At 38.1% G+C, this 23577-nt stretch overlaps 1 protein-coding gene across 3 annotated transcripts in view; it reads right to left on the bottom strand.

Moving 5' to 3' along the window:
* Nucleotides 1-23577, bottom strand: part of PLA2R1 (phospholipase A2 receptor 1) — a 107713-nt gene that overhangs the window by 34237 nt on the left and 49899 nt on the right. For all 3 annotated transcript variants that reach the window (XM_037044609.1, XM_037044608.1, XM_037044607.1), the window contains 4 exons: nt 16840-17009; nt 6207-6409; nt 4110-4255; nt 424-508 (listed from right to left, as the gene is read on the bottom strand). In XM_037044609.1, the coding sequence (XP_036900504.1) occupies nt 424-508; nt 4110-4255; nt 6207-6409; nt 16840-17009 (604 nt within the window). The remainder of the gene's footprint in view (nt 1-423; nt 509-4109; nt 4256-6206; nt 6410-16839; nt 17010-23577) is intronic.

Here is a 23577-nt window from a genome sequence, read left to right as displayed (position 1 = left end):
TGAGATAACTAGAAAATGGTTCTTTTCGTTTTGAACTAAAGGATGAGGGTCCTACACTCACCTAATAAGGTGCTAGACTGACAGGGAGGGCGGATTAGAGGAAGCCTAGTGTTATTTTAAAGAACAGTGGCTTCTTTTGTGGAGACTCTTTAGGTAGTTAAGTGGCTTGCAGACCTTTCTGGAGATTTTGATGCCTTTTCAGGATAAGAGCCTATAGAACTATCTGAACTATCTGGCTAGCAAAGATTTCCCAGGATGTTGCTGAAATAACTCGCTGGTACCAAGGTCTGGTGTTGTCTCTGACTCTGATCTGAGTCATGGGAAGTAGGGCTATTCCTTCCAGGTTCATTTGGCAGGTTTCCCAAATAGTCCAGGGCCAGCTGTTTTCAACTCATTTCCTTTTCTCTGGCGTGAAAGACTTACCGGAGTTCCATCAGACCACTCCCAAGACCCGGCAGCCAGTGGGCTTCTCTTATTAAATCCAATCCAGAACTGCCTTTCTTCTGTCCTATGAAGAGAAGAAACAAAAAATTGGCCTTTCCCATGGACTTCACACATTATGAAAAAGGTTCAAATAAATATTTAGGTGTGCAGGAAGCAGCTGATGCCCCTGGCAGGACTGATCAAGTCCAACAAACACACACTGAACATTTCGTTTGTGCAAAGCCTGAGGTCTGAAATGAACTGAGAGGAGATTAGCCTCGCTTACTCTTTCTCTATGTTTGTATGGTGTGCAAACCATACAAATCTTTGCCCCCAACTGGGTATCCAACTGAGGATGCGTCCAGCTGAGGATGCACAGTTGGGGGCAAAGTCAGCCCCTGATGACATCATGGCTTTCTCATGTTCCTTAGGAATGGTAACACTTTTCAGTCAGGACAAGGACAAGTGAAAGCAAGTTGGTAAGAGAGTTGGGACTTCTCTTCCCTAGAGGACTTTTTACTACTTTACTATTTATACTACTGTAAAAAGCTTTGATTTTTTGTCACATGTGCATGTATTCTCTGAAGGTTAATCACCACTACCCCTGTTTTAATAAAGGTACATGACAAGCTTTTTTTTCAGATCTCAACATAAATGTTTCCACAGCAAGTCAGTCTGAGGCAGAGTTGGTTAACTTCAGCAGTCACCACTGGGTTAGACTTGGCAAGAAGCCCCAGAGAATCATTCCCCTATTATAAGAGAGAGGACTAATATGTCACAGCACAGACTACTCAATAAATCAAGCAATAAAGCCTCATTGTCCGGAGCCATCTCACTAAGATCATCTATTGAATCTGCTGCTATTCTTTTAAAAAGTGTTTTATTAAAAATATTTTTATGCTTTTACAGTTGTCCCAAGTTTTCGCACTTTGCCCTTATTAAGATCATTTTTTAAAGTAATTTTGAAGAACTAAAGATTTATAAGTCCTGGTCAGGTAGCTCTGTTGGTTAGAGCATTGTCCCCAGTAGGACACAGCTGTGGGTTCGATCCCTATTCAGGGCACGTACAGGAATCCACCAACGAAAGCATAAATAAGTGGAACCACGAAATCGATGTTTCTCTCCCTGTCTCTCTCTCCCTTCCTCTCACTCTCTCTAAAATCAATCAATAATTTTTTTTAAAGATCTATAAGATTCAGGAATCATGGCAGATGCTTTGGCCACCTTAGGCAGAGAAGCAAGCCTATTCTTAGGCAGATACCTGAGCTTCTCTGCCTGAGATACAAATGAGAGTAAAATGTGGCTTAGAAAATCCGAGAGCCCTGGGGCTCAGCGGGCCACTGCCGTGGTTGTACCTTACCTTTAAGGCCGTGGAAAGGTGGGACTGCTGCCTCACAGTGAAGCCAGTCCTACTAATCTCAATGTCCTAGCCTGGAAATCCACACTAATCGCCCTACATTGAGAACCTTTTATTCTTTTCCTCACTGAATTCCCTTCTACAGTCTTTCTGCTATGTACTGGCTCGTAAAAGAACTGGTATTTATTTTGCCTCCATCAATCCTAAAATTGTATAACTTCTAATAATGCAGTTAATTCTATAACTAACAAAATAGAAATAGAAAAGCAGTGTCCTAGGAAAGAGTTTATATACTAACTATGAGAACGGGTTTATTTGCTATAACTAAGCATTGGGTTTGGCTGAACTCTCTGATAGTCGGGGCAAAGGTAAAACATGCATTATATAGCTTTTGCAATTAGGTAATGAAAATCAATAACTTAATAGATGCTTGGCAATAAATTCAGCTAGAAATTATAAGTGTGAGAACTTCTGTAAGTAGAAATGATATTTGATCTCGCAGCAAATGTGGAAGCGGTTTGCATGTGGTCATTTCATGCAGCAAAGCCCACTATATACATGTATATAAGCATATTTTGCAAGTGGCTAAAGTCCCGAAGAGAAGTCACAACTTAGGACAATGGAGACTATCAGATACCCCTTGGATCTGTGGCTCCACCCCTGGCTAACAATTCAATTAACCAGGAAGCTTCCTGAACTTTTCTTCAGCCTCAGAGAATCTGATTCAGCAGCTCTTGGGTGAGACCAGAGGGTTCTGTGTTAAAAGGTGTCCTAAGAGAGTGTGATAATCAGCAGGTTTGGGAATCCTGGTCTCTGGTCAGCATTTCCTGCAGAAACTAGAATTCTATGAAATGTTGCTAAGTGTTCTCAAAAAATGAGTTTTGTGGTCAGAGAAAATGCTTCTGTCTATAAAGCCTTTATAACAGTAATATGTGTGGCAAATTTCCAAGATTGTATTGGGACACACTGCTTTGCAAACATATTTGACCATGAGACTCACCTTTTCTCTTCACAGAGTACGACATAAGGCACCCATTGGGAGACGGTGTCAGACTGCCACCTTTAAGGTCATTTTTGTAGGATTTTGAGATGAATAATTTGATACATGTTACATATTAACCTTCTTATGGGAAGGTTGGGATTTTCCTCAAAAAATACTTCTGGATTTTCTCTGAGATTCAGGTAAGTGTTTCATTGAAACTCCAGATTTCCAGAGATTCAAGAAAAGTAGCTGGTGTTACATTCGTTTTTGTTAAATACATGTATGGAGCCCCGGAGGTATGACTTCCCTTGGACCACAACATCCTAGGGGGCGCTATTTTTGTCTGTCATGCCTATTGAATTCTCTGGTCTGCTGCACATATAACAGTGCCCCTCTCAGAGAAGACATGCCCAAAATGTATCCTTCCTGACAAAGGGAAGAAGGCCAAGGACTGGGGAGACTTACTATAAGAGGTCATGGTGGCTGTCTTCAAATATTTGAGAATAAGTTATACTTTATCTGTATTACTCTGGCCTACTAGAAATTGATCTCCAAAACCAGCTTTTAACAGTGGAATGAACTTTCTCCCAAGTAAGGAGCGCTCTGAACCTGAAAGGAGTCATGCAGACAGTGGGTGGCCACAGGAATGTAGTGGAAGGAATGACCCGAATGAGGGTGGAGGGTAGCTCAAGGTCATTTGTGGGTTTTTTTTTTTCAATTTAAATTTAATTGACTTTCTAACTTTATGGAATTCAAGATTCTGTAAATTTGCAAGATGGACGCAGGTAAGTGAACATGTTTCCTCCAATGTAAAGTAAGGGGGTTGGGTTGGATTTTTTAAATTAGTGGGACATTCATTTTTTCAGAGAAAATCTTACATGGACTTTGATTATACACAAAATACTAGAAGTGCAGCTGGTGGGAGCTGCTCAGGGAGCAAGGAACGGGGAGCTCTGTGGACGTGGCCCTTCCTGCTCTTGGGGTTCCAGGGCCCTCGGGTCCTCAGTCAGCACTTTGCAAATTGCTGGGCTCGATAATTTCTGTGTTTGGCAGAAACGCTCTAAAATTTTGATTTTAGGCACACAGAAGAGATTTCAAACATGGAAACAAAGACTTCAAACATAAAAAATGCCACTTTGCTCTTTGTTTTATGGAACGAGAACTTGGTGCAATATAAATATAAACTTCTATGTATACATTTTTCTTTCCCAACTAGTGGCTAGTGGGTTTTAGGCTTCAAACAATAATTGAGATTGTAAACAAATATTAGGGATACTCATTCTTAAGTAGCCATTACTGGGAGACAGAATATTTGATTGTGATTTTTCAAAGTTAACAAGTATTTACCAGTTAAATTTTGAATGTAAAAGCTTATTCACAAAATTCTCTTCCTCAACATGGGCAAAGCTTGCAAGATGAGCTCCAAATTCTTCACAAAATGCTTCAGCTTCTCTCCATGTTCTTTTCATCAATACTTTCTCACTATGAAATACCTGGATAGTAAAAGAAAATAAAGGTTGACACGGTCACAGAGAAGGTGAGGCTATTTGATTTGAGACAAGAAAATGATAGTAGTATAACTGTTATTATTTTTCTTTATTAAGCTGGATCCATTAGGGAGAAATAACACTTACTGAACTGGGATATGTCTCTCATAAAACTATTATCTCATTTTATCCTCACAACAACTTTGAGGATAGGATAAACTGTTTTATCAATGAGCTCCTGAAGGATTCTTTTTTTTCCTACTAAATTTCCTGGTCCCATAATAAATCATTTTCAAGAGATGAGGAGAGTCAGACTAGGACAGGTTACAGATTCTAGGCCACACAGCGACAAATGGGCAGAGCTAGAAATAGACCCAATACTTCTTGCTTCCAGAGTCCATGAATTTCCATCCCACCAGATTGCCTTCCAACAAATTAGAATCGGCCAAATAATCATGAGTCTGGCTGATCCTTGCCAAGAGATGAAAGATGAGATCCAACACCTGTGGGAGGTCTATTGCTAGGGTCTTTGGGTCTTAGCTGTGCCTGAATTCTCTGCTGTTTCTCAGCTGTCCTGCTTTTTCAGCTGTCCTCACAAGGAAGGAGTCAGAAAAATAGAGGGTTTGCTTTTCGTTTTCTTCAAGATCAAGGATGAGGAACTGAAGACCCAGAGCTCTGGATCCTGTGCCTCTGCAGCCTCCTCATTTGTTACTTTCTAGCACTAAGCCAAGGCCTTGGGTGCCAGCCTTCGCCATGCTACGATTTGCTGCGACTAGAATGAATAGGTTTCCCAGTCCTGTGGACAATATAGCATAGCCTCTCCATCTTTTAAATTATATGTCAAAACTTGCCTCCTTTGGGCACCTTTCCTCACATCACTTTAAATTAAGAAATCCTACTACCATGCCCATCAAACACACCATATGTTTGTTGACATATTAGGGTGACATATAATAGAAAAAGCTCTGGAATAGGAGTTCCAAGATCAGGGATTCATTCCAACTCTGTCAATAAAAAGTTGTGATATTAGGTAAATCACTGCATCTCGCTGGCCTCAGCTTACTCATTTCTAAGGGTTATTGTTCTGTGAGGTCACTCCGAGCCTATTATTCTATGAATTAAATGTAAGATTGTACACATGTACATTTAAACTCAGTGTATTCACAGACATTTCATACCATCTATAGGTACACAATATCTCTAAAGACAGAGGCTATCTGTGAGTGTGCTCATATACCAGAGGAGAGCTTGCTCCCATGATTTTGGAAATCTCTATTTATAAAATGAACCAAAGAAAAAAAATCATCCAACAAAAACATCGTATTTCAAAAGTACACACTGTAATTTGCTGTGTATAATGCAGAGTTTTTTTGCCCAGATTTCTGAGGGAAAACCGAGGATGTGCATTATACATGGGCAGTGGTAAAACATGGGTGCACATTATACATGGGAACACCTTCTATTTCCGACAAGAAGATTGTAGGTACTGATTTGAACCTAAGATCTAAAGATGTTTTGCCAAAACGATCCTTCACATGTTTATTTACATGTACACACACAGATCATTCGTATGTATTAATGTGTTTGATCTTCAGGTGTCTGGCAAGCTGCAAATGCTATCCATAACAGCAGAACCGTAGCACAGTGTAGTATTCCATAATGAGGACTTTATTCATTTGCTTATACATGATACTGCACCATTTTCTTCCCCAGAACAACACTGACTGGGACCATGATATTAATCCTCAGAAAGAGGACTTCTGTATCCCTGGGGATGTCATTCTTTGGACTTGAAAAATATTTTGGAGTACAACTGAAATGATAAAGACAATTAACAGATGTTCATCAAGCACCTCTGTGTGTCAGGCACTGTTCAGTAATAAAACATTTGGGATACACAAACAAAATGGAAATAATGTTGGTCTAACTGAAAATGCCCATCTAACTTTGACATCACCTTGAAGCAATTGGTGAGGCCTGGCTCTGACTCCCAGTCCAAATAGCAGGGCTGAAAGGGCCATCTCTCTTCATGCTCAGTTTTCTCCCGATTGTCCACTGGTTGCTTGCACAGGGACATTGCTTTAAAGTGTGTACAGTCCTTCACTTCCCAGCGGCCAGCTGGACTCCTTCCTCGCATGACAACGCAGCCACCACTGTAGCCTAAAAGCAGAAAACAACACTTTCGATACCAGCCCACTAGAACATTTTGTGCTCAGAAGACTTCTTTAGAGTGTTGAATAATTGACATCTCACAATGAAGCACCCGACAAGAACAGTGAAGGTGAAAAAGGATGCTTTTATTGCATGATTATTTCATTTCTTATCCTCTCTGGAGAAAAAACTAGAAGACGGAAAACTGAGACAAGAGAGACTGTGAAGCTTGAAATTTGGGCATTTTGAGCCCAGGTGGCAAATAATGGAAAACAAGGAGCTGTTGCAACTTGAAACTGAATTCTCCCCATAGTCATCAAACACCAACATCCCTCTACTTTGAATTACTGAGTTTTTTAACTGGGCAGAAAAAAGTTTAACTCACCATTTCTTGTGCATGAATGTATACTGTGTTTTGAGACTCTGGTATGAAAAATCAACAATGAAAAATGCATACTGTATATCCTCTGGGAAGTAGATTCAACGGGAAAAAATATGTAAGTGGTGGATTTAAGTTATTTGCAAGGTACACAACAGAAAACTAGACTGTAAACCATGGCAGAGTGCAGAGAATGAGATAAATTCTAAAATGGGATGAAAGTCTGGGGCAAGTTTAGAGACAGACTTCAGGGAAAGGGGGAAGACCTTCTAGTTATGGACAAAACACCATTTTATTATTTTCTGTATGTTTGAACATATTGGCAAATGAAACATTCTCTTCCCGCGGAAATATTTTCTAAGTTAAGATCCTTGAGTTTGTCATCAAACTGACACAACTTATAAGACAGCTAAAAATAGACTTCAAAATTCAGTGCATAGTAGAAAATAATCCCATTCCAAAAATAGAATAAAAACTGAGAAAGAATGAGCTGTTTTCTCGGATCTAGAATGATCATCTAATTAATTAAAACATTAACAATAACAACAACAAAAGCAACAACATCTACATACTAGGCCAGGCTGTATATTAGCTGCCAGACACAGAGAACAACACCAAACCAAACCAAACAAACAAAACCCAACTCTTAATTTAGTGCGAGGCACAGACACATAGATGCTTAATTGCAGTCAGCACAATGTGTGAAGTGCTATAGGAACCGCGTATGTTCTTATTTCTGTGGGAGACTTCAGAAAGATCCTGGAGTCTGCCTTGGGATGTCAGTGAAGGATTTGCAGGAAGTGACGTCTGAGCTGAGCTTTGGAGAACGAGAAAGAGAGAAGTTTCCAAGGGATGCTTGGGAAAAAAAGCAGGTGATTATATAGATGAAGCATCTGAAGACTTGTGATGATTCTGGACCTGAAGGCACTTTTAAAAATGTGGTCACACTGTACTAGATAGTTGTCTTGCTTAATTTCCCTTTAGAAGTAATGGTTTCAATTTTTTAGTTACAGAGCAACTGGCATTACCCTTGTCAGCTGTGGTTTGGTTGTCTTATGCTGACAGAAAGAGTGAAGAGAGGGAAAACGAAGAGTGAGATATAAAAAAAGACAGGTAAGATGTGCAAAGAACCTCTCCTAAAGGAAAGGAAGAGTGTAAAATAGAGAAAGAATAAGGGATCTGCGCTTTCAACAGTCCTGGGTCCACACTGTGGGCGTCACAGTGACGAGACGGTCCCCATCTGCAAGAAGCTCCCAGTCCTGTTTGCATATGCATGCGGATGCATCAGAGAGACCCACAAAGGTGAAGATGACTCATCATGAACAAGGAAACATACTTAGTATGACTCTCATAGAAGAAAAGCAAGTCAAGAGAGAGTTGGTCCATACAAAGTCAGTTCCACTGAACAGAACAGCTAGTTAGTGTTAAAGATGGAGGGTTGGGGCCAGCCAAGGGAGAGAGATTGTAGCATGCAAGCACAGCCTCCCAAGAATGGAGTTTTGCAGTCCTGTTGAATGTAATTTTGAAATGTAGCTCACAATCTGGTAGGGTCATGAAAAGTAGAGGCGGTGCTGCATGCTCTGCGTGATGAAATTCTAATGAAATTGAACTGTAGAAATCCACATGGAAGCTCAAAGTAACATACTGATAGGGTTGCTCTCATGTGCTATAGGAAACCATGCGCTCCCACCCGATTTCTCCGTCCTTCCTTTCCCAGCAGCACTTGACTTGGAGCTAGAAGTCTGGGGTTCTAGTTCCAGCACAAATATTTAGTTCTGGAAACTGGACCAGGTTATACTACACACAAAAAAGTTATCTAAAATATGGGGATAACAATCTCTTCTCATGGGTTTCAATGAAAATCAAGTAAAATAATGTATTAAAAGGCACTCTGAAAGATATAAAGGGCTATAACCACCCTTAGAATGTTGCTTAGGTTCATATTTTAGCTGTTTTCATGATAAAAGCTGGGGTTTTGTGGCATGAGTTCTGCCTGCAGGTTCAAAGAATTTTTATACAGCTTGAATCAGCAAGTTTAAAATGTAATATACTTTTTTGTTGGTCTTGCATTTTGTCTTACGTTCCCACATCAGACAATGATTAAATAGCTTTGGTTTTGGATACTACAGATATTCAACTCGTCTTCATTAGTGCAGACGGAGATGTTTGTGAACCGCTAGGAGGAAGAGAGGTGATGCGGGAGTGTTACTGCTATTCTGAATTGGCTAACTTAATGGAACATTTGACCCAAATTTTAGAATCTCAGCCCCAAAGAAGCAGTAAAGTGGTATAATGAAGGGAGCCTGGGCTAAGGGAGATATAAACAAAATTGATAATCATATATTATGGGGATGCTTGCAAGGCCAAATAATACAGGTAGGGTGTGGGAAGGAGCAGAGGTGGTTTTTCTCCCAGAGAAATTGTTCTCAAATTCAATAACTCATTTCCCACTGGAGAAGAAAAACTATCATCCTACTCCACAGTGATGACTCTCACATCTTTACTGACTTTCCTGATCTGTCTTACCCTCCCTCTACCTTCCCCCACCCCTGCTATCTCTCTCTGTCAAATATGAATCAGAAAACTTTCAGTCAATTAAGCAATTCCAATTCACTCTTCTAGTCTCTTCCATTTGGCAAAGCTATCTAACCAAACAAGATGAACTGAGCTGGGAAAGCCTCCACACCTCTCTGCACCAGCGCCTGAAAACAAGCAAGACCTACTGTGGCCTCAGGGCTAGCAGGGAACTGTAGCTGGGCCTTCTCCATGGAGAAAAGTGAAGGTGTCAGGGTAGGGAAGGTGAGCTTTCCTGGACTTCTGTCTATCTGCCTGATTCTGAGCTAGGCATTTAATATGGTCTGTTCCCCGTTGAACTTCAAAAACAACTTGAGGCAGATATTAGTATTTACAGTTTGCAAATGGCAAAACAAGGGCACAGAGGCTTGATAACTTGCCTAAGTCCACATAGTTAGTGAGGATTTGATCTGGGATTTGGAAGCAGATTTATTTGACCGTCCTATGAGACAATGTTAAGATACAGAATAGGCAGGCATTCAATCCATAGTTGTTGAATGAATGACTGAATCTTCCCCTCAGATAATTTTCATCCATTTCCACGGAGCTCCCTCTCATGTCCCCGGTCATGTTCTTTCCTTTCTGTGGCTATAGCATTTCCTTGAAGATCTATGATCACATCCTTACCTTGTATGGTAACTATCCATATGATTACATAAACCACCAAAGGATGCTCTGATTGAGTTTGCCCTCATTTACATAGTGGTCATGTCAGAGCTCTGATAAGCCCGAAAGTGGATTCGCCTGTCTATCCCCTGGCTAGACTGGCCTCTTAATACTCCTTGCTTGGAGCAGGGCACTTTCAAGAAAACAGGTCTGACTTGCTTTACTGGATCCCATTTTCCTTGTCACTGGTAGAGTTCCCTTGACTTGGGGCAACTGGGGTAAATGTGCACTGGATTTATCCCACGTGAATGAAATATGCCTTTTCTGCAGTGTTATCTAGGTCTGAAACACAAAACTTTTGTCACAAAGCCTGAGCTATGGATGGATGCAAAACAGTGATGTCAAAGTGTTTCTTTTTCACTGTACAGACATCTATGAAACTCTAATACAACCTGGAAAATCTTTTTCAAATGTCCTAACTAGTATGGACTCGCCTGTTTTCTTTCACCACTAAGCAGCCTCCATTTTTATTAAATCTTTGAACTAAATACAAAGTATGTTTTAGTTTCTAGGTGTTAGCTTCCCCCCAAATGAGAAAGGCCCTGTTTATCAGTTTCCCTTTAATCAGTGACTCTTGTTAGTAAGGACGAAAACTGTTTCTCCTGGGTTACCGAACCAGTTAATTCTCTCACCATACCAAGTACCATGGAGTCCTTCACTGTTGTTGTTTGTTTTAATAAAACCCAGAATTTCCTAGAGTGTTGAGAACAGGAAATTTGGGCATGAAAGAAAAGAAATACAGGCATAAAACAGGTTAAGCAAAAACCTTACAGTCCTGAATTCAAATTGAAATGATCAGTTTGACCCCCAGAAGTATTTCGTCTTACACACGCACACACGCGCACACATATTCTAGCTCTGTTCACCGAACTGGCCTAGAAACAATAGAAGCCAACAAGCAATGAACACTCCTATGCGTGGATTGTGGTACTGAAGTAATGCCATTTCCCATTAAGATGAACCAGGGTTCCTTGGTGAATTGGATGTTTCTCGGTTCCGAGCAGAAATGTACATCTTATCATACCAAATAGCAAGGAAGCTACCAAAGGCCACTAGTGTTATAGTAAAAGGACTCAGGAGGTAGTGCTTGAGATTTTCATTTTCATTGAAAAGATGATAATTGCAGTAGATTAAAACATATCAAATATGTTTTAAATCTTTATAATAGTGCTAAAAAAAACTGTTCACTGTTGCAAGATATTTACAAACAAATAATCATTTAAAAAACTAGTAAAAGGAAAGAATTGAGTATTTATTCTGTCTTTCCACTGAAAACTGTATCACAAAGTAACACCCTTAAAAATATATACCCTTCCCCACCTAAAAAAATCCTTCATGGATCAATGGATCTAGGCATTGATCATTAGTGGCTGCTGGCATTGCAAAAAGTGAGATAACTGGACATTATGAGCCCCAGTGTAGAACACACAGCCACCTATGAAATGATCTTGCCAAAAAAGATTAGGAAATCTGAATTGAATTGGGCCTCTCATTTTAACTTTTTATAAATAAAAATGCCAATTTCATGGAAAATAAAGAGAGTAACACACTAAACAACATATGGAAGTGCAATAAAAAATTCTAGATGGCAGGAAACTCCAGAGGACAAACAACCCTTTTGCATCAACGAATTTAAAAAAAAATGAGAGGCAGAGCCAAGCAACAGAGAAACCTAGAGATTAAAACAGATTTTAAGAGATTATCAATTTATTGCAATGCGTGAACCTTTTTTGAATCATAATTAAAGCAAATTGTAAAATACATTATATATTTATGAGTCATTTAGAAATTTGAGCACTAAAGATTTGTTTTGAATTAGTTATTTATTTGTATGTATGATAATTGCATTATATTTATGTTTTTAAAAGAGGAGTCTTTATCTTTTACAGACAGTATTAAAATATATGGATGAAACGATATAATGTCTGGGATTTGCTATGAAACAATACGGGAAGTGGGGGGGGGGTGGTTGGGGGTATAGATGAAACAAAATAGACCATGAGTTGGTAACTGGTAACACCAGGTGATGGGTATGTGGTGGTTCATTATACCACTTGGAGAACATAACACAAAGTTGAAAAAATAGCAGAACCATGATTCCACTACAGATCGACTATTTTGATAATCTGACATAGGAGAGAGTCTTGACTGAGTTTACTTTAAAAAAAAACAACCTGCAGGCTTCCTGTTCAGGGGTCAATTTATATGGTTAGTCTGGGCTGGATTAAGGTTCTGACATGGGGACTAAGCTAATGGATACTTTTTGTGTAGGTGTGACAGGTGGGAGAAAAGGTGATTTAGAATGGTGTATCTGCAAGTCGCAATTTAGAAGAAAAAAGGAAACACAGGGCCTTTTATATTGCTATTTTCTTCCCCCAAAGATTTACATTTTCGTCTTATTCAGAGACAATTTACTCAATGTCAGTCAGCATGAGCAGCCAAACTGAGCATCACGGTATTATTTTTGCTTCAGGGAAAAAAGAGAAAGAGTAATGTCACTCAAATTACAGCAGAAACTTATGAATGACAGGGAGCTCTGCTTCGACTTTGGATTTTAGACATCCAAATATGCCCCAAGGAAGGTAACATTAAAAACCAAGAATTTTGTCTACTCAAAATGTATTAATTTATTTTGACAGGTATAGACATTCTTAGCTAGATTCCAAAGTATATTAGAAATGATACCTGAGCTTTTTAATTTTTTCAGTAAGAGTATGACATGGAACTTTACTACTCTCTGCATTTCAGTAATATTCTTAGATATAATATTCATGGATCTTTATCGAGGGAACTGGGATGTTTCTTGGTTAGAGCTATGGAAAGTCACCAGTTACTGTACAAATTTTCTAAGCTGATGCTTATACACACAAAACAACTTGTCTTAACTTCATCTGGCATACATCTTCTAAAAAGTACACTTAAAAAAATCCTCACCTGAGGACATCTTTTTTCATTGCTTTAAGAGAGAGAGGAAAGGAGAGAGGAAGGGAGAGAAAGAAACATCAATGTAAAAGAGAAGCATTGATCAGCTGCTTCCATATACAGCCAGACCCGGGATCTTGCGGGCCTGGACCGGAGATGGAACCTGCAACCTAGGTATGTGCCCTGACCAGGAATCGGACCGCAACCTTTCTGTTATGAGAAAATGCTCCAACCAATTCAGACACACCAGCCAGGGCAAAACGTACAGTTTAAAAAAGAACACTAATAAACTACATATTTTAGAGTATTTTGGGTTCACAGGAAAATTGAGGGGAAAACACAGACTTTTCCCTACCTCCCATGCAGGTTTATGCCCCCTACCCCCACTTACACAAAACCTCTCCCACTATTGATATCCCATACCTCAATGGAGGATTTGTTAAAATCCACGAACCTGTTCTGACCCATAGTCATCACCCAAAGTCCAAGGTTTAAATCAGAATTCAGTCTTGGTGTTGAACATCGTGCAGGTTTAGACAAATGTATAAAGACATTTATCCACCACGATAGTATCACATATTGATAGAATAATTTCACTGCCAGAAAAATCCTGTGCTCTGCCTTTTCACCTGGCTCTGCCCACTAACCTCTGTCAACCACTCACGTTTTTACTGTCCCCATAGTTGTGCTTTTTGCAAAATGTCATCTGGTTGAAATCATAACAGTATGTAGCCTTTTCAGATTAGCTTTTTCACTTAGTAGTATGCATTGAGTTTCCTTCATGTCCCTTCATGGCTCAATAGCTCATTTGGTTTTTAGCACTGAATAACATTCCATTGTCTGGATGTACGACAGCTTATTTATCCACTCACCTATCAAAGGATATCTTGATTGCTTACCAGTTTGGGCAATTATGAGTAAAACTATTATAAAAATTCATATATGGGTTTTTGGGTGAACGTGTTTCCAATGCATTAGGTAAATAACAAGGATGTGCCTGCTTATTCCGTAAGAAGCTGACAAACTGTCTTCGAAGGAGGCTGCACCATTTTGCGGTCCTACAGCAATGTACGAGGTGCACCCGTTGCCCCACATCTTCATCAGCACCCGGCGTCGTCGGTGTTTGGGATTTGGTCATCCTCGTGGGTGTGAAGATACCTTGCTGTTTGGGTTTGCAAGTTCCTAATGACGTGCGATGTGAAACGTGTTTTCACATGCTTACTTGCTATCTACATATCTTTTTTGTTTTAGGTCTTTTGTCCATTTTTTAAAGTGGGTTCTTAACTTTCTTGCTGAGTTTTAAGAGTTGTTTGTATATTTTGGATAACAGCCTCTTATCAGATGTGGTTTTAGCAAATATTTTCTCCCAGTCTGTAGTTGTCTTCTCGTTCTCTTGATACTGTTTTTCTCAGAGTGAAAGTTTTTAGTTTTAATGCTCATCAATTATTTATTTCATGGATTGTGACTTTAGTGTTGTGTCTAAAAAGTCCTTGAGATACCCAAGGTCATCTAGGTTTTTTATTGTGTTCCCTCTGGGAGTGTTATCGCTCTGCCTTTTGTATTCAGGTCTATGATCCATCTTGAGTTAATTTTTGTAAGGGGTATAAGGTCTGACTGTATGTAATATTCCTTTATCTTTTTAATGTCCATGAATCTGTAGTGATATCTCCTCTTTCATGTATTATATTTGCATCTTCTTTCTTTCTACTTAGTGAATCTGACTAGAGGCTTATCAATATCATTAATATTTTTAAAGAATCAGCATTTGGTTTTAATGATTTTCTGGTTTCAATTTCATTGATTTTTAAGCTCTCTTATTATTTCTTTTTTCTGCTTACTTTGCATTTAATTTTGCTCTTCTTAAAAAATCCTCACTCAAAGGCATGTAGTTTTATTCATTTTTAGAGAGAGGAAAAGAGAGGACAGGGGATGGGGGGAGGAGGGCGGGGAGAGAGAGAGAGAGAGAGAGAGAGAGAGAGAGAGAGAGACTGCCTCCTGCCTGACTGGGCACCAAAGTCACAACCTCACTATGTGCCTTGACCAGGGATCACGCCTGCAATCCCCTTAGAACATGGTGGGATGCTCTAACTGAGCCACAAAGTCAGGGCTGATTTGCTCTTCTTTTTCTGGTTTCCTAAGGTGAAAGTTTAGATTATTGCTCTTAGATATTTCTTTTCTAATATATGCATTCAATGCTAAAAATTTCCCTTTAAACATTGCTTTCTGCACATCTCACAAAAAAATTTGATAAATTGTCATTTTTTATTTTCATTTAGTTTAATATATTTAAAATTTCTCTTGAGATTTTATTTTTGACCCACATGTTATTTAGAAGCATATTGTTTAATCTCCAAGTATTTGGGGATTTCCAGCTGTCTTTCTGTTATTGCTTTCTAGTTTAATTCCAGTATGGTCTGAGAGGAGAAAGTGTATGATTTCTACTCTTTTTCAGTTTGGTAAGGCGTGTTTTATGCCCCAGAACGTGGTCTACCATGCTGTGTGTTCCATGTGAGCTTGAGAGGAAGGTGTAGTCTGCTGTGGCTGGATGAAATCATCTCCAGATGTCAATAATATCTAGTTGACTGATGGTGCTGTTGAGTTCAATTTTGTCCTTACTGATTTTCTTAGCTGCTGGATCCATCCATTTCTGGTGAAGGGGGGTTAAAGTATTCAACTATAATAGTAGATTTATCTATTTCTCTTTGCAGTTCTAACAGTTTTCCTTCAAGTATTTCATCACTCTGTTGTGAGGTGCATATACAGTAAGAATTGTTATTCTTAGAATACTGACTCTTTTATCACTATATAATATCCTTTTTTATTGCTGAAAACTTTCCTTGTTTTGAAGTCTGTTCTGTCTGAAATCAATACAGCAATTCTTGCTTTCTTCTGATTAATGTTAGTATTTCTTCATCCTTTTACTTTCATGTATACATGTCTTTATATTTAAAGTGGATTTCTTTTAGACAACATATAATTGAGTCTTGTTTTTTGACTCAGTGTAAAATATCTATCTTTTCATTAGTATATTTAGCCCTTTGAGTAATATTTGATATAAATAGTTATTGTTATCATGATATTTATTTTTCCTCAGGGAAGAGCGTGATGCGGCCCCTAACCCATTTCCTTTAGTTACAAATTTACAGGAAACCTACTGCCTATCATCTATTGGAATAGCACTAATTGAGAGCCATAGGCAAGAAAGTGACTAAGTCACTCAAACAGGAATTCATGCTGAAGTAATAGGGTGTTGAATCTAGGCTGGTAACTTAAACTTAATACAAGGGCTTAAGGCTGGTTCCACAGGGCCTGGTCCTAGTGTAGGTTGTGGCTAAAGTCCCTAGCTTCTCCAAACTGGTTAAACTAGCACAATTTTAGGCTTTGGGATCAGAGCTGAGCACACAAGAGTGAATTAATAAAGCTGTAACTGGAATCCTGCTAAGACACCACAGAAGTCCATGGAGCACAAGGACTAATAAGCATATTACCTAAGCGATGGGTCCACATTCCTCAGAAAGTCACATAGCGGTGACCACAAACTGATCGAAGGTGCCCACATGTGCCCACTTACCGTGCCCATTCTGTGTGAAGTATCAGGAACTATTCTTGAATCAGTAAACCCCTGGGATTCTGGGAAAGAATTGAGGGGGGGAAATTGTGTTTCTGCTAATAAAGGCATGTGTGGTCTTCAGCAATAAATTTATACCTTGAACATGTCAAATGACTGACATGGATTATAAAATGACCAGCCATATGTTACCCCCTGAGAACCTGTGGTAATCATTTAGTTAATATACACATTAAGAAAACATTAAGGAAGAATCAAAGGAGGTGGACTAAGGAACTTGGAGCAAAGAAAGCAGAAGAGAGTGGTGATGTCCCGGTCCCCTCTACTCACGGGGCTGATGTGCATTCCAGTGTGTGTAGAGCACGGGCTCTGAGTTCTGCCCTGTTGTCTTCCAAGTGTATTCTCCTGTGTTATTTTGGTCTTGGAGAGCTATCCAAAAATAACTGTCCTTTGTTTTTACCACACTACTGATCAAACTGGTAATAAAAGCCTGTTCAAACCTTAAAAGGAAAAAAAGGAAATGTTTATAGTAAACCTCTGGGCAATAAAAATGTCATTGAAACATAATAAGGTGCACAGAATGGTACCAGAATAAACATTTTCTCATGCATTCTTTAGAACACAGAGCAGAAAAATACCCAACGAACGACCCCAGACATTACTAATAAAAGAGAAATGTCAGTGTGATTCCCAGAAATACATGAGTGAGGTTGAGTTTGACTCTTATAGACAGGGCATAATTCTTTCAAAGAATAGAGTTCTGCTCTCATTTGGAAGTGTAGATGGTAAAATCCACAAAGCCAGCAATTATACATTTTGGGCACAACACATGCCCTATTTTGCAATCAGGCCACACAACACACACCATCCCGTAATGTGCATGAGATGGGGCCTAGATAGAGGGGAGAAGAAAGGATGTTATGCTTTTCTGAATGAGCATCTGCCAAAAGAGTTCACAAGGCACCCACCCTCCACACTTGCCTGGTGAGAATGAAACAGAGATTGAAACAGCAATTTTATGTCTCCCAAAGGAGTTTGTTCATAGGCACATGCAATCATTGACTTAACATGGAGTCGCTGACTTATTCAAACATATTCAGATGTGAAAATTCACTGGAGATAAATTTAAAACACCAAGAATAAACTCAAGAAAGTATATACACTAATATTTTCTCCAAACAACTGAATGAGTTACTGTTTATTGACTGGTGGAAATGCTCCCTTCCCAACACAAATGTATCAGATGCAAAATCTAGGAAATGTATATATGTGCTTTCATATGGCTACCTAAGCAAAAAAAAAATTATTAAAATGTAACTAACACTGAAATTTTAAGCTAAATTGTAAACTATCTTGAAAAATTTATTTTCAGCACATGTAAAGTTTGGAAGAAAACACTCCAAACAGTGGTGATTTGGGCCAGACCTTGCAGAGTCAGTGGGAAAGGAAAGGCTGGCTGAAATTGCCCAGGAAACCTAACAAGAAAGCAAATTAGACTTTCTCAACCAATTTTGGATTTTTTCATTGTCATGCATCCTTAACATGCAAAAGCAAGCAAAACCGCAACGGGGTCATTCAAGAATAGAGAAGTCTCAGTGGAAATAGGGGAGGGAAAGAGAAACGAACACAAAGGAGTAAAATTTTAAATAGCCTTATGAACATCACTAGCAACAGGCAATGGCCTTAGGTGTCTGTGACACGCGTCTCGGCAGAGCATATGCATTTCCATCATGCTTTAGTAAATATCTTCTGCAGGTAAATCCATTAATAAATAGTCTGACTAGCACATATGTGAAATTAGAAAAGTTTATTTAACCGGATCGCAGTGGCAGAGACCTCTGTAAGTGTACCTCAAAAGAAAGGTAGATAAAGCTAAATATTGTCTAGATACTATTGTAATTTTCCTCATACTTCCATTGGTTCATGCTCTCATGACCTTCTACCCTCTGAGGCCTGGTTGCATCATTAATATGCCCAGTGCATATTAAAATTTCAGTGCCTGAAATTTCTATACTAGGAAGTCAGCAAGGCACTGCACCACAAAGGCTATATGTATGGTCAGTACCACCATGCACTGTGCTGGTTCTAAAAACTCAAGGGGTATTGCTGGTTCTTCCATTGCCATGTACTAAAGCATTTATCAGAAAATGGAGAGGAATAATATTGTCTGTGAACTTGGACTCCAGTAGCATTATTCATGAAATATTTTGCTTCTGTCCCTTGTTGGTCTTAGATTTATTTAGTCCACTCCGATTTGCTATCTTATCTCCATTTATCGTTGCTTAAAATGATAGATGCTTTCTGCTTTTTAATTGGCAAGTATATCTTCCGAGTAGTTGCATATAACACTCATATATTAAATCCTAAAATTGTTAAATCAAAGCAGGACTCTAGTTTCTTCGGTCCATTTTAGAAGATGGCTTTTTTATTTTGTTTTGTTTTTTAGAGATTTTATTTATTGGGTTGGCCATTTTCATTTTCACCAATGACTTTATTGATTTGGATATTTTGAGTATGTTGGCTATCTTCCACGTTATAATGTTGAATATTCTTAATTAATGTCTCAATTTGATCGCTATCAACTGGTCTACCCCACCATGCAGCATTGTCCAGCGAGAATACCCAACATGAAACTTCGCAAACCACCTTTGCCACGTTCAGTCAGTCACATCACCTTCTCTACACGCTGCATAAATACTTCTCTGCCTTTTAGTTGTGTTTTTACCTTTCTTGAAATAAGAAAGCACAATAATCCGAAAGTTTTGCATATTTTCTTCTATCTTCAATATTAAAGTGGCTATACAAAAATTTACCAATGTTGGTAAGTTTTTTTAATGCACTCTGATATGACAGCTGTCACAATACATTCTAACAAAACTGTGTCAAATGAAGTGAATGAGAACTAAGCACTACTAGAGCCATCTTATGAGGAAAAAAGCAAACAAACTTTCTGGCCAACCCAGCATGTATTTTTAGAGAGGGTAAGAAAGGGAGAAAGAGAGGGAGAGGAACACTGATGTGAGAGAGAAACATCAATTGGCTGCTTTCCGTACACGCTTCAACCAGGGACCAAACCTGCCCCCCAAGCATGTGGTCGGACCAGGAATCGAACTGGCCATCTTTAGCTTTACAAAACAACACTCGACCCAGTGAGTCACACCAGTCAAGGCAAGGAGATGGCGTTGTTAATAAAGAAACTCAGCAAATATATCTTTCTTCTAAACCATATATTCTAGGAAAGTAACTCTGGATAATAGCATGCAATCTATCAAGTGTCTATTTCCAACTGATAAACAAACAAGAGAACAGTTTATATTCTTTAATACTTGGTTTCAAACACTAGAAGTGTTGATGGAGCAGATGACCTTTTAAAGTCTGTTCTGGGTTTGTGTTTTAAAATTCTTCATTTGAGAATATTCTGGAGCTTTATATTATCTGGCTTTTTTGTTTGTTTTATCTGAGGATGTTTAATTCAAATGTCATGATTTAAGGAACAAAGAAAACCATATGTACATGGCTTTATATTATTATTATTATTTGAATCAGGATAAAATGTTATCTCTAAGGAATTCAGTAAGCATTTTTTGTTTTTCTTAAAAAATGGTAAAATATTTCAATTGTGTATACCTATTTATGAACTCAAATTTTATAGAGGGAAAACTCAGAATCAGAAATTAATTTTGCCAATCTGCTCCTTTAAAATGTTGAAACATCAAATGTGCATTTTTAGTGTAAGCAAGAAAAATATATCTTGAACTTCTATCAGCTTGACAGGAAATGGTTGCTCATGGCACTAAACATTAAATTTTAATTTAAAAATGCAATCTAAAGATCGCAATGTGTATTTTTGGCATACATAGACAAATATTTTTATATCAGAATGAACATTTTGCATTTCAAAAATGTACACTTCAAAAAATATATTTTATACTTAAATCTCTAATTGAACACTATATTTTTTCATCAGTTTAGCCAGCAACATATGTAGCTAAAAAAGAGATGTTTTTTGTCTCTGAAAAACACAGTACTTAGCAGCAGCAATACTACAGTGATTGTGTTTGTATTATCTGAAAAAAGAGATTGAAAAAGTAATACATTTGGAAGTAGCTTCACTAGAGAGCTATTTCAATTAAAAACCCCCATGGTAGTCCTTATATATAATGACCTGACTCAGTTTGGAATGGAGTCATTGTGATTGGATTTCTCCCAATAACACAACTGTTAATATTTTTAATGTTAGTTTCAAAGAAATGACTCTATTGCTGAACTAATATAAGATGATACATTTCTTTCTTTTTTTCTTAAAATAAAGAGTAGAAATAGGATATCAGTAGTTTTAAAATGGGAGACACGTGCATCATGATCATTATTGCAAGAAGCTTTGGGTGACACTCCTCAAGATCTAGAAATGTTAAGTTTTTGGAACATTGTTTCTCGCAAAACGCTGCAAGAGAAATGTAGAACTAGAAAATACACACAAGGACTAAACCTGTAAGAGTAAATTCCAAACTATTAATGGAAGTTACCTTTCAGGAGTCACATGGGGTTGGTTGGGAAGGGAAATAATGGAGGTGAGGGTACACTTTCACTTTTTAGTCCACATTCTCTAGTTTGCTTGAATTTGTATCAGTAAGAATGTTTTGTTGTATAATTTTAAAAGGGGTATAATTAAAATGTGTTTTTAGAAAAGAAAGTTAACTGCCTTGTACATAAAAACTGTTAGAACTAATAAACAAATTCTCTAAAGCTGAAGGATAAAAAGTCAACACAGAGAAATCAGTTGCATTTCTGTATACTAACAGTGAGCAATAAAAAGAAAACTACAAAAACGATTCCATGTATAATAGCATCAAAAAGAATAAAATGCTCGAGAATACACTTACCCAAGGAGGTGGAAGACTTGCATATTGAAAACTGCAAAATATTGCTGAAGGAAATTAAAGAAGACATAAATAAATAGAAAATCAACCCTGTTGATTAATCGGAAGACTTGTTCTTAAAATGTCCATACCACCCAACGCAATCTACAGATTGAATGTAATCTCTATCAAGATCCCAATATTTCTTTTTGCAGAAGTAGAAAAATTCATTTTAAACTTCGTATGGAATTTTAAGGGACCCATACTAGCAAAACAAAGATGAAAAACAAGAACAAAGTTGTGGTCCCATGTGTTTACTTTTGTTTTGTTTCCCTTGCCTGGGGAGATAACATCTGATAAAATATCGCTATGAGCAATGTCTGTGATTTTGCTGCCTATGTATTCTTCTGCAGTTTTTATGGTTTTGGGTCCAACATTTAAGTCTTGGATCCATTTTGAATTTATTCTTGTGTGTGGTGTAAGAAGGTGGCCTCGTTTCATTTTTGTGCAGGTATTTGTCCAATTTTCCCAGTACCATTTATAGAATTAACTATCTTTAGCTGATTGTATGTGCTTATTTCCTCTGTCAAATATTAATTGACTAAAATGTATGGGTTTATTTCTGGGCTCTCTATTCAGTTCCATTGACCTATGTGTCTGTTTTTATGCCAGTACCATGCTGTTTTGATTACTATGGCTTTATAGTATAGTTCCATGTTAGGTAGCATGATTCCTCCAACTTTTTGTTCTTTCTCAGGATTGATGTTGCTATGTGGGGCCTTCTGTAGTTACATATCAATTTTTGAAATATTTGTTCTGGTTCTGTAAAATATGGCTTTGGAATTTTGATAGGAATTGCATTGAATCTATAGGTTGCTTTGGGTAGTAAGGGCATATTAATGTTAATTCTTTCTACCCATGAACATGGCATGTACTTCCACTTATTTGTGTCTTCTTCAATTTCTTTCTTCAGTGTTTTATAATTTTCTGAGTACAGGTTTTTTATATCCTTGACTATATTTATTACTAACTACATCAAACTAAAAAGGTTTTGCATAGCAAAGGAAATCATCAACAAAATAAAAAGACATCCCACAGAATGGGAGAACATAATTGCTGATATATCTGATAAGGGGTTAACATCCAAAATTTATAAAGAACTTACAAAACTCAACACCAAATATACAAACAATCCAATTAAAAAATGGGGAAGGGACCTGAACAGACACTTCTCCAATGAGGACATACAGATGGCCAAGAGACATATGAAAAGATGCTCAACATCACTAATCATCCAAGAAATGAAAATTAAAACCGCAATGAGACGTCATCTCACACCTGTCAGAATGGCTATCATCAATAAATCAACAAACAACAAGTGCTGGCGAGGATGTGGAGAAAGGGGAACCCTTCTGCTCTGCTGGTGGGAATGCAGACTGGTGCCACCACTCTGGAAAGCAGTCTGGAGATACCTCAAAAAATTAAAAATGGATCTGCCTTTTGACCCAGCAATCCCACTTCTGGGAATATATTCCCATAGTCCTTCTAAGGAATGCAAAACACTAATTCAAAAGAACTTAAGCACCCTTGTGTTCATTGCAGTGTTATTTACAATAATCAAGATACGGAAGAAGCCCAAGTGTCCATCAGTAGATGAGTGGATAAAACAATGATGGAACATTTACACAATGAAATACTACTTGGCTGTAAAAAAAGAAGAAAATTTTACCCTTTGTGACAGTATGGAAGGTTCTGGAGAACATTATGTTACGCAAAATAAGCCAGTCAGAGAAAGACAAATACCATGTGATTTCACTCATATGTGGAACCTAATGAACAAGCTGAACTAACAAGCAAAACAGAGACAGACTCAGATGCAGAGCAGGAAGACAGCTAGTTTGGGGAAGATATAAGGTGATGGAGGGACTGAGCAAAAAGGGAAAAGGACTCATGGACATGGACAACAGTGTGTTGATTCCTGGGGGGAACAAAGTATCAGGGGACTAAATGGTAATAGAAAAATACAATAAAGATTAAATTTAAAAAGACCAAGAATTTTTTTAAAAATCAAAACGAAGTGGATGTGTCACACTTCCTGATTGCGAAACTTAATAAAAAGTCTGGTAATCAAAGTAGTGTGGTATTGGCATAAAGAAGATGTATAGATCAATGAAATAGAATACAGAACCCAGAGATAAACCCTCACATA

Source organism: Sturnira hondurensis, unplaced genomic scaffold (genome assembly GCF_014824575.4).
Source record: "Sturnira hondurensis isolate 20B ecotype Veracruz unplaced genomic scaffold, ASM1482457v3 Scaffold0004136, whole genome shotgun sequence".
NCBI classification, from domain to species: Eukaryota; Metazoa; Chordata; class Mammalia; order Chiroptera; family Phyllostomidae; genus Sturnira; species Sturnira hondurensis.
This window is presented reverse-complemented; position numbering and strand designations above follow the sequence as displayed.